General features: G+C 34.6%; 1 protein-coding gene across 3 annotated transcripts in view; it reads right to left on the bottom strand.

Annotated features, from left to right (window-relative positions):
- MEI4 (meiotic double-stranded break formation protein 4) overlaps positions 1-12,559 on the bottom strand; it is a 204,432-nt gene that overhangs the window by 52,601 nt on the left and 139,272 nt on the right. For 2 of the 3 annotated variants that reach the window (XM_025444659.3, XM_049092265.1), the window contains exon 4: positions 7,311-7,442. The exons of the other annotated variant lie outside the window; for it this stretch is intronic. In XM_025444659.3, coding sequence (XP_025300444.3) covers positions 7,311-7,442 — 132 coding nt within the window. The remainder of the gene's footprint in view (positions 1-7,310; positions 7,443-12,559) is intronic. 3 annotated transcript variants of the gene reach the window in all.

The raw sequence follows: 12,559 nt of genomic DNA, 5'->3' as shown, positions 1-12,559 counted from the left end.
AATTGACCATATACTTGTGGGTTCATTTTTGAGTTTTCTACTCTGTTCCACTAAGCTATGTGTATATTTTTGTGGAAAGAGTCTAAATATCCATTGACTGATGAATGAAGATAATGTGGTGTGAATATATATACAATGAAATATTACCCATAAAAAGAATGAAATATCGCCATTTGCAATGACATGAATGGGGCTAGAGAGTATTATGCTAATAAAAATAAGTCAGTCAGAGAAAGACAAATACCATGATTTGACTCATATGTGGAATTTAAGAAAGAAAACAAATGAACATGGGGAAGAGAGAAGAAAACCAAGAAACAGACTCTTAACAAACTGATGATTATCAGAGGGGAGATGGGTGGGAGGATGGGTTAAATAGGTGATGGGGATAAGGAGCACACTTATTATGATGAGCACCAAGTGTTGTATGTAAGTGCTGAGTAACTAAACTCTACACCTGAAACTAGTATACTGTACACTATGAAACACTGAAACACTGTATACTATGAAACACTGAAACACTGTACACTATATTAACTAACTGGAATTTAAATAAAACTAAAAATGGGGGGCACCCAGGTAGCTCAGTTTGTCAAGTGCCCCACTCTTGATTTTGGCTTAGGTCATGATCTCAGGGTCATGAGACTGAGCCCTGAACTGGGCTCCATGCTCAGCAGGGAGTCTGCTTAAGATTCTCTCATTCTTTTCCCTCTGCCCCAAATCCCTGCACTCTGTCTCTCAATTTCTCTCCAAATAAATAGATCTTTTTAAAATTTTTAAAAAGAAAGAAAATAAAGAGGTATAAATGCTTAGTTTATACTTTATATGAATGTTAAAGAATCCTAACTCCAATCTAGCTCCAATCTGGGCCCTATTAACCGACTGCTAACCTTGATATAAGGATAAGCAGGAAGGTGGCAAAGAGAGCATTTTGTAAAGCTGAAATCAATCAAAAGACAGTTTCTATGAAGTGCCAAGTAAAATCAGATGGGCACAGAGAGAATGCCAAAACAAGACAGAGAGTAGACGATGTAGAGGTCCAGTGGAGGGGGGGGGGGGGGGGGGCGGGGGTCAGTGTTAGCCCTGGCAAAACATTTGCTGACATTTGTGAACAAACTCATGATTGAACTGCCAAACTGAATTCTATGAATCAGAGAGATATATTTATTCAACACAAGCATTACAAATAATTTTGAACAGATAGACAATCAGAGGGCACAGATGAAGTAGAAAGGGATATAGAATATCCTGTGTGGTTCACAGGGTCCTTGTTTGAGACATGTTTTTCTGTCTTTGAATGATAGATAAAGTCCTCCAGTGAGATTTTACAAGGTTTTTCACACAGTAGGAGTTTTAAGTTGGTAAACATTTCCATTTCATAATCCAGAGAATTTTATAGGTAATATGATGATCTTCAAGAAGCCATGTCTCCTAGATTCAGTCTTTTTAGTATAAGTAATTCTTTAGCTAGAAATTTTCTACTAAGGAGATTAAATAGAATAAAATATCCCCCTAACAGCAAATGCCAGGAGGCCTACTAGAGGAGACAAATCTAGTCATCAGCCTTCTTTTCTTTCCCCTTTGGCATATTCCCAGTAAGTACCAGCAGCTTTATTTTCCTCCTCCTAACTCACTGTCAAGTTCCTGAGGCCTCAGTATGCTAAGAGAATTGTTTATGAAGTTGAGTCAGCTAAGAAAGAAAATTTCATTATGAAGGTGTATTTCAGCTGATGACATGGTAAACAGGTTTATGATATTCCCCCAATAAATCTGTATAATTTATAATAAATTAAAGATGAATACTAGGATTATATAATAAGAAAAATTTTAAGAAATAATAAGAAAAGGAGATAATAAGAAAAGGAGATAAACAATCCAATAGAAAATTGGGCTAATAACATGAAAGTCAGTTTAATATAAGAGGAAACATGAAAGGAAAATTGACATGAATGATGTTCAACTTCAGCAATAACAGGGAAATGAAAATTTTAAAAGCAATAGGATGCTTCACACTGAATATATTGACACAAACTAAAAAACAATTAACAGCATCAGGTGTTAGTGATTAGGTGGAGAAATGAAATTTGTCACTGAGTAAAGCTAAAGATGTGTATTTTCTAAGATATAGCAGGCTACTGGACAAAGGAGTTCTGTGCTCATTTTAACATTTTTGTAATAACTAAAAATTGGAAATAACAGCACCCATTTGTAAAAGATGGCTGGATAGTCTAGATCAAAAATGAATATAGCTATTAAAATGAATAAATTAGGTCTTCATGTATTAACAGTGATATATTTTGAAAACTGTAATGTCAAATTATTCAAGTTATTTTTTTTTGTAATGTCAAGTTATAAGGAAGAACAAAGTATTGAAGGAACAGAGTTACCTAAATATACAGGTTTTGAAAATTATATACAAAAAATTTTGCACACAAAGCCCACACAAGATCGTCTTTTCGTATATCCATACTCTTAGTCTTTTAAAAATACAGAATCTGAAGTAAATGTGAGAAACTTTTGTTTTTTTAATTCAAGTTAGTTAACATACAGTGCAGCACTGGTTTCAGGAGCAGAATGCAGTGATTCATCACCCACATACAACACCCAGTGTTCATCTCAACAAGTGTTCCCTTTAATACCTATTTAACACCTATTTATCCCATCTCCCACCAACCTCCCCTCCAGGCAACCCTCAGTTTGTTCTCTATAAGAGTCTGTTTTGCCTCCCTCTCTCTTTTTATCTTTTTTTTCCTTCCCTTCCCCTATCTTCATCTGTTTTGTTTCTTAAATTGCACATATGAGTGAAATCATATGATATTTGCTTTTCTCTGGCTGACTTATTTCGCTTAGCATAACACATTCTAGTTCCATCCACATTGTTGCAAATGGCAATATTTCATTCTTTTTGATCACTGAATATTCCATGTGTGTATGTGTATACATACCACATCTTTGTCACCCATTCATCAGTCCATGGACATATGGACTTTTTCCATAATTTGCCTATGTTTATTGTGCTGCTATAAACACTGGGGTGCATGTGCCCCATTGAGTCAGCATTTTTGTGTCCTTTGCATAAATACCTACTTGTGCAATTGTTGGGTCATAGGGTAGTTCTATTTTTAACTTTTTGAGGAACTTCCATACTGTTCTCCAGAGTGGCTGTGCCAGTTTGCATTCCCTCCAACAGTGCAAACAGGTTCCCTTTTTTCCCCATCCATGTCAACATCTGTTGTTTCCTGAGTTGTTAATTTTAGCCATTCTCATAGGTGTGACATGGTATCTCATTGTGGTTTTGATTTGTATTTCCCTGATGATGATGATGACGTTGAACAACTTTTCTTGTGTCTGTTAGGCATCTGGATGTCTTCTTTAGAAAAGTGTTTATTCATGTCTTTTATCCATTTCTTAACTGGATTGTCTTTTGGTTCACCACATTAATAAAAGAAAGGATAGGAATCATATGATCCTCTCAATAGATGCAGATAAAGCATATGACAAAATGCAGCATCCTTTCTTGATAAAAACCCTTAAGAAAGTAGGGATAGAAGGAATGTACCTCAACATAATGGGGCCACATACAAAAGACTCACAGGTAATATCATCCTCAGTGGGGAAAAACTGACAACTTTTCTCCTAAGGTTAGGACCATGACAGGGATGTCCACTCTCACCACTGCCATTCAACATAGCACTGGAAGTCCTAATCTCACCAATCAGACAACAAAAATAAATAAATAAAAGGCATCCAAATTGGCAAGGACATGCACCCCAGTGTTTTGAAAATTACTGAACTCAGAAAGTCTGACTCCAGAGTCTGGAAGATCAACTGTGCCATATTTTCTGTTACTACCCGACCATTTGAGTTCTTTGCATTTCACTGACATTGTTTTATATCAACTTGTCCTCTGCAACTCATATGCACATTGTCCCACTTATTTTTTACTTAAGTAAAATTAGAGTAGATAATATATTTGTATTAATTTTAATATCTTCTTCTATAATCTGTGAACCAGATTTTTGAGAATGTTGATTTGCATCCTTATCTTGCCATCCTTTTCTATAGCTATGCTTACTTAAATACAGTTCTCTTTGGTCTTAAAAAATTGTTATATGATGCTAAGGACAACACTTTCATAAAATCTTGACAAGTATATATTTTGTGTATACCTATTTGGAGTCTTTATCAACTGATTAAAATTAAGAGTTTTTATTTGGAGTGACATATTTTTCTTATCATGATGACTGTATATTTACCATCTTGTGACATAATCACCTTGGTTTTCTATTTATTTTGAAAAAGACTTTGAAAAAGTAGCTTCTGTAAGATTCCATAAACTGCTGACTTATTTTCTAAGGGCATGCATTGTTTGGCTGTTCAAAACTGAGAACAAAATCAAAATATTGATTTTAATTTCTCAATCATTATGCCATTGGGACCTTGTGTTGTAAAGCTTTGTGAGTAATTCCTTTGAGTGGTTTTCCTCCTCTTCAACCAGCTATCATCTAGGAAAAGCCAGTCAGTAAACTAAAATAGTTACAAAGCATCCATGGGGTGAATATCTCTATCAAAAGCAACAGACATGGTTCTAGTAAGTTTTCTGTTTATAAGAATTTTGTTAATAAGTTTACAGATTTCTCTAGATAACTAGATGGTATGTGATTTTTATAGAATCAGCCTACTGATCAGGAATTACTAAAATTTTATACTACTGAAAGCTAGTTTATCAATATATTTTATTTTTAACTTTAACAAAAGTAGAGTGTCCTGTTTATGTGGAAAGGTGACATGGAAAAAGGCATGACTACTGTTGATAATGCTGTTATAAACACCAGGGTGCATGTATTCCTTTGAATTAGCATTCTTATATTCTTTGGGCAAATACCTAGTAGTGCAATTGCTGGGTCATACAGTTGTTCTATTTTTGACTTTTGGAGGAACCTCCATACTGTTCTCCAGAGTGGCTGCACCAGTTTGCATTCCCTTCAACAATGCAGACAGAGGGGTTTCCCTTTCTCTGTGTCCTCACCAACACCTGTTTTTTGTGTTGTGAATTTAGATATTCTGACAGGTGTTAGGTGATATCTCATTGTAGTTTTGATTTGTATTTCCCTGATGATGAGTGATGCTGAGCAACTTTTCATGTGACTGGTGGCTACCTGATGTACAGCTTCTTTGGAAAAATGTCTATTCATGTCTTCTGTCCATTTCTTAACTGGAGTACTTGTTTTTTGGGTGTTGAGTTTTATAAGTTCTTTATGTATTTTGGATACTAACCCTTTATCTGCTATGTCATTTGCAAATATGTAATACCGTAGGTTGCCTTTTAGTTGTTAAAGCATGTTAACACACTATTACCTGCCAAAAAATAGTTATTGTTGTGTTCTTCTTATTCTCAAGCAATTTTACAGTCAAAATACCTATGTTTGAATTACAGATTTAAAATATGTTCTTTCTGAAATCTTAGTCAAGTTGCTTAAACACTCTAAAGTTTGATTTATCTATATACTAGGTAAAAAGTACAACTACTTCATGGAGACTTGTAAAGATTAAATGAGAATGTAAATAAAATTTCTTGTCTGTACTTAGTTGCTTTCCACACAAATAATCTGACTTCATCAAAGTCATTTCCCACACTCCTTCCTGTTTTTAAATTCTATGACCTTACCTTGCTTTTTTAGAATGCTGGGCACACCTTTTATTTATTTTTTAAAAAGATTTATTTCTTTTAGAGAGAAAGAGCAGTCAAGCACGCATAAGTTGGGGGAAGGGCAGAGGGAAAGAGCCTTCAAACCAACTCCCCACTGAGCACAGAGCTCCATTCAGGACTCAGTCTCACAACCCATGAGATCATGATCTGAACTAAAACCAAGAGTTGGATGCTTAACCGACTGAGCCACCCACACGCACGCATCCCTGGCCACACATTTTAGAAATTCCACCCAATGCCTCTATAGTCGGTTATCTTCTGCTTTTCTTTTTCTTTTTTTTTTTTTTTTCTTCTGCTTTTCATATAGATGCTTCAAGTTGTTTCTTTTCCATCAAGTCCTCTTAGGGAATTGCAAACTACCTTGATCACTTCCTTGATGGCAGAGCCTACAAACACCGTCAAGTATTTTAGCACCTCACTATTTCTCAAATGGATTTTTAGCTCCTTAAATTCAGTAACAATTACTTAAAAATATCTCACGGGGTACTAAAGAGAGTTCACCATTTGTAGTCCCTTGAAAAATTACTGCCAAAAAAAAAAAAAAAGGGATCCCTGGGTGGCACAGCGGTTTAGTGCCTGCCTTTGGCCCAGGGCATGATCCTGGAGACCCAGGATCGAATCCCACATCGGGCTCCCGGTGCATGGAGGCTGCTTCTCCCTCTGCTTATGTCTCTGCCTCTCTCTCTCTCTCTCTGTGTGTGACTATCATAAATAAATAAAAATTAAAAAAAAGAAAAATTGCTGCCTAGATGATTTATCATGTCATTTACTGAATTCAATTAGATTATACAATATTTTTGGAATATATTGTTAAATGTAGGGAACTTAGAGGTAGGTGATTGGTTAAACACTATTTAAAATTAGTTACATAATATCTTTTCTAATTAAGTTTTTCTTCTTTACCAAAACATTTTTTCTGTCTCTGATTTCTTTTAACTGTGCTTAATTCTATCACAGAGATGGTAATGCCATTACAACAGTTGACAAAGTGAACACATAATATACCAGGGTCAACATTAAAATATGAGAATGACGTCTATTCCTTAAACACGATATCAGCATTGATATGAGAGGCCTAGAGCATGAGTTTTCAACCTTAGCTGCACAAGGAATACCTGAAGAGCTTTAAGAATCCCAGTATTTTGCATCTTAAACCCAGAGATCTCCATTTAACTGAACTAGCATATGGCTTCACAATGGGATATTTAGAAGTTAACTAGATGATTCTCATGAGCAATTAAAAATAAAAACCACTGGTGAGAGGCTTTTTTTCTACTTAGCATCTTCTCCCATTCACTTTTTTCTCACTGTTTTGCTTTAGGAACATGCTGCCCAATTAGATTTCAGGCCATTCATCTAACCATTCCTTGTCATCAGTGGCACCTCTGGCATACGTATCCATGTAAGGATGATAAGATGGTATTTTTCTGAAAATATCTTTATAATTTTAGTAGACAGTAATAGTATTCACATACTCTAGGGAAAAAAAGGTAATAACTAAAATATCAACCTGGCAAGAAGCACAGAGAGGAGAAAAAGAAAGAAAAGTCTATAGCTGCATTAACCATAAATAAGAGTTACAGTTTCAGGCTACATGTACCTGATTGATGGTAGCCAGAACATCAGTGAAGCTGTTTACTTCTGATAAAAGCAGAGATATTATAGATTTTCTCAACAAGCTGCAACTTCCCAGGGTTACCAGACTCTGAGACACAAAATGCTGCACCTGAAACTAAAGATACAAATGAATAGATTTCTACTATCAAGTCAAGTCAAAATATATTTAGTGGTCAATTTCTAAGACTTTATTACTAAATCTATAGTGTCAGGAGTACAAAAGGTGTCAGCATAATTCTGGATCATTCTTAAGCAAATTATGAAATAGATAAATTATAACTTATATAAGTTATAAAATTTTCTATAGCAGTTAATATTTTGAAATATATCACTAAGTGCTGAAATGGAAGTTTTAGTTGAAGTATCAAAATAAATAATTATATTTAGAAGATAGACCATATAGAGAATGAATTAAGAAGATAAGACCCTTAAGCCCTTACCCACTAGATATAAGTATAGGTATAGATATATATAAAAGGTGAAAGAATGGAGTTTGAGGATATCTTTTGGGATAGATATTGGCACACTATGAATTCCACCTCCAGACTGGAGACAGGTGGGAAGGACTTCTTTGTTCTCCAGTAAGTCAAAGGAGAGGCACTTTAGATAGAGGAGAAAACAATGCAGAACTCTAAATTTTCACCTAGAGAGGCAGCAAAAAGTACTCACCACTAAATAAATGTAAAAGGACAATGGAGACAATAAACTATATCCCATATAATTATTAGGAGAAAGGCCATTTGATTATTATTTTTTTTAAATATTTTATTTATTTATTGAGACAGAGAGAGAGAGGGGCAGAGACACAGGCACAGGGAGAAGCAGGCATCATACAGAGAGCCTGACGTGGGACTTGATCCAGGGTCTCCAGGATCACGCCCCGGGCTGCAAGTGGCGCTAAACTGCTGCACCACCGGGGCTGCCCAAGGCCATTTGATTATTAATCACATTAAGGTGTGTATAACTCATAGCTGGAACTTCATTAAATATATCCCTTAAAATATCTTAGAGATAGGCTTCAAAAGTATCTTGAAACAAAGAAACAGCACCTATCTTGCCATTGTTCTATATGAGATTAAAATAAAATTGAGGAGACACTGCTTTTGTATATAAAATTTAAATGACATTGCTAAATAATGCCACATGAAAAAAGGAAATGCCACCTGTGTCCTTTAAGATAAACATTTAGTGTAGATATTTCTCAAATTGATACTTCACTAATATAATGTAAAAGTTAATCAATGACAACAAAACAGTGAACAGATTATAAAGTTCAAAAGAAATTTCTCTTATAAATCTGGATGTGCATAACTAGTTCTTAATAATAGTTTTCTAAGTCAATTTGTCAACTTAATCCTAAATAACCTCATCAATCTATTACCATAAGAAATCACAGTTATTTTCATTGTTGCTTTTTAATAACATAACTGGCTAAGACTCATACCCTCTGTAATTCTCCAGTGCCACTTTTTTGCAGATTTTTTACATTTTTCTTTGAACCTGAAAAAAGAATACCCTTATTTAAGCTCTAAAAAAAAAAAAAAAAAAAAAAAAAAAACTCTGTTGAGTAGTTCTCTGATGCTCTAGTTGTTTACGTACCTCGTTTCTTAATATTTAAGTCTTTGGGAGATAAAGTCAAGAAAAAAATGCACAGTAAAATAAAAGGTACTTTAGAGAGTGAGAATAAAATTATGAGGGTAGTCGCGGGGTTAGTTTGTGGAGTCTGGAATCTAACACTGCCTGAGTCAAATCTTAGCTCCACTGCTTATTAACTTATACTAGCAAGCTATTTAACTTTGTATGTCTGAGCTGCCACATTCTGCAAAATAGTGATTGTGATGGCACCCACTTCAGTTGTTATACATGTTAGATAGTAAAAATGGCTAGCATAGTACCAGGCACCTAGTAAGTATTCAATAAGTGTTACATGTTAATACAATGTGCATTGGTAATAGAAAGCACTGACGGTTACAGGAGTTTAATTTGTTGAACCCTGGAAAGTTAAATACTAGAAATAAAATCTGTTTTCCTAGGGTTAATATAATCCTATTAGAGAACACTGCTCAAAAGAAAAGTTCATCATGAAGACCGTTTCCATAATCTAGATAGGAATTGTTATGGTCTCCCCAGTATGACTGAAGTTCATAATAGAACAAAGACTAAGTATATAACTGTTAAGGCAACTTAAAATTATATGAACATTTTTATAAAAATGGCTTCTGTTCTTCCTTACATTTTAATTGACACTTGCCCTTTTGTAAAAACAGTGGAACTTTTGAAAGAGGGTAGCATGGAAGCTAGGGCTTACAATGTTATAGGAGAGGCTACTGTGGTAGAAACATGGAAGGTCTCACTCAACACACGTGCCATCTTTTTTTGTTCTAGCTCATATTCCTATGATTGCAGGGACTGGAAGCTAAAAATAATTTTCCCCAGATTCCTGTGCAGTTTGAATTTTGTATATTATTTGAGTTCTGCCAATCAGAAGTACTCATTTGAGACCTTGATTTAGAAGTGCATTATTGAAGAAGAGAAGCAGTACACATGGTATGCATTCTGTTGATGCAGACTGTGGCAGAGATAACATGGTTCTGGCTTATCTTGCAGCTGGTTTAGAGGCTCCCTGCTTTTGCAAGTTCTTAATCCTGATAGAAGCAGTAGCATGCTACCTTGATGGCCTAGTGGTTTAGGGAGTCATTCCTATAAACTCAGCCTCCTCAAATACCTGTAAACTCAGCCAAACCAAATGTGCTTTGATCTACATTTACATACTCCCCCGGAGGATTCACAGAGTCCAGTGCTGATGTTCCAGTCTTGAAATATGCAGAGACGGAAATTCCTACCACATGCCCAATACATATGCCTATTTGACCTGTGTAGAAGATAGAAAGATCTTGGAGGATGGCAGTGAATAAGCACAAACTTCATCAAGGGTGTTTCTAATTCATAGTGATATTCTAGTTGTAGTTCCTTTCCTGGCATAATCAACACTGCTTCTGATATTTGTTAGGTCTTAATCTGGGATTTTTTTTTTTTTTTTTTTACTATCTCAATAAGGATAAAATGAAGCAGTGTGCATTCACTTAGGAGTATCAGTATACTTTTCTGTCCTATTTAAGGCCATGTCAATTTGCTGGCTCTGTGTCATTATTTAGTTCATAGGATTCTGATCAATCAAAATGTTCCACAGGACACTATGGTAGTATACTGTATATATATATCATATTGATATGGCAATTGTTTTAAAGGCACTGGTAAAATACATATATTAAGAGAAAGTAAACCCCAGGATTCAAGTACCTGATACACTTGGGACATTTCTGGGTCTGATATATGTTGGAATACCACTTCCAAAGTGAAACACAAGTTGCTGTAATGTATATTTTCTATCAGTAATTAAAATATATAATAAGTGATGAGCATTTGTGGATATGTGAGGCAACATATATTCATTTGGGTTTACCACTTGGATGCACATATTGAGTAAATCATGTCTATAAACTCTGAGAAGAGCCCACAGTAGTATAAAGAGCTCTAGCTTGTCTAAGCTGAAGAGAAGCTCTGCCACTTGGACCTTATGACTGATAATATCCAATGTTCTTGGAGCTGATCAGTAACTACATGAAACCTGCAGTTGACCCTAATGAGAAAATCACAGAGGGGAACCCTTGCTTTGGGGAGAAAGTCAAATCTTTTTTGACAAGTAAATATAACATAATATATATATATTTACATATATATAAATATATTCATTAAAAATCTATTTGTATATATAACTTTCTTGACAAGTAAATAGTTATATCATAGTAAATATAGTATATATTAATATATAAGTATATTCATTGCATCTATTTGTATATACAACTACATAAATATATTTACATATATTTATTATATATATTATATATTTATAAAATATATTTACTATATATTTATATATAACAGTTATAACTATGCTATAAATATATATGTATGACATATATTAAACATATAAATATATAGTTATAAAGAGATATAATACAGTTATGCATATTTTATATATATAATATAGTTATACATGTTTATATATATATATAAAATTTGGCACTACTGGAGATTAAATGACTGCCTCATCATGTGACATCAAATGATTATATGCCCAAAGCTGCTCATTTGAACAGTGTCAGGTATACACAGCAATACTCCATCATCAAGTAGATGTACTGTATATAAAATTGTGATCAAGCAGGAAATAAAACCAGAAACTGCTCACTGCTTGAGCAGTTAGCTTCAACTAGAATACTACTCTTTATAAGGTTGACTTGAGCAGTTAGCTCCAACTAGAATACTACTCTTTATAAGGTTGAATTATAGGAAATTTATGTTCTATACCAATGACCAATATATGATGTGCTTTCCCTGATAGCCAGAATATATGAATTCAGGAACCAAGGTATAAAAGAGCCTGGGAACTCAATATTATATCTAATGATTCATTGGTAAAGTATTCTTCATACCCTGTGACACTGGATTATGTTTTAGAGGTCTAAATAAAAAAGTAAAAATGGTTCCTACAAAAGGACCCAACAATTGTTTCATGAACCAGAGGTTGAGATTTCCACCTGGCTATATGGAGTTCTTTTACAACTCTGCCAATGGCAAAAAAAAAAGGGGGCTCCTGTGTAGGCTGGAGCAACTGGTCTCTAGTTGAGGAAAACAGAATTTAAAACACAATGGCAGCAGAGAAGATTTTATACGGAAGCCTGGGGTTGCCTGGTATTACTGAGCAACTAGTATAAATAAATAGCATACTACAGACAACTCAGGAAACAAGACTATCAAAAGGCCAAATCCTTCAGGGGTGATGAAACCCTGGGTAAATCCAACTAATTGAGGTTCTGGCTAAGGACAAAGGGAGAATGTAATTGGCAACGGAGGAAGACAGTCAATACAAATTGTGAACTTATAACCACTTATATCTGAAGGCCACTAAAGGTTATTTTTTTCTTCATGTGTGTGTGTGTGTGTGTGTGTGTGTGTGTGAGCATGTGTGTATGGGTAGGATATTTTGGCAGTGGCTTACTTTACAATTTAGTTCATGAACTGCAACATATCAAACTAGAATTGTGATGGAACTAGCAAAGGCATGGTTATCACATCATCACATAAAGTCATATCATATTACATGAAATGATTGAGACTTTGACTCCTTCCTTTTGAGAAGAGATCTATAGAATTTTGTTTTTATAGAGC

The sequence above is a fragment of the Canis lupus genome, chromosome 12 (genome assembly GCF_003254725.2).
Source record: "Canis lupus dingo isolate Sandy chromosome 12, ASM325472v2, whole genome shotgun sequence".
Classification (NCBI taxonomy): domain Eukaryota; kingdom Metazoa; phylum Chordata; class Mammalia; order Carnivora; family Canidae; genus Canis; species Canis lupus.
Note: the sequence above shows the minus strand (reverse complement) of the source record. Positions and strands in the feature narration are given on the sequence as shown.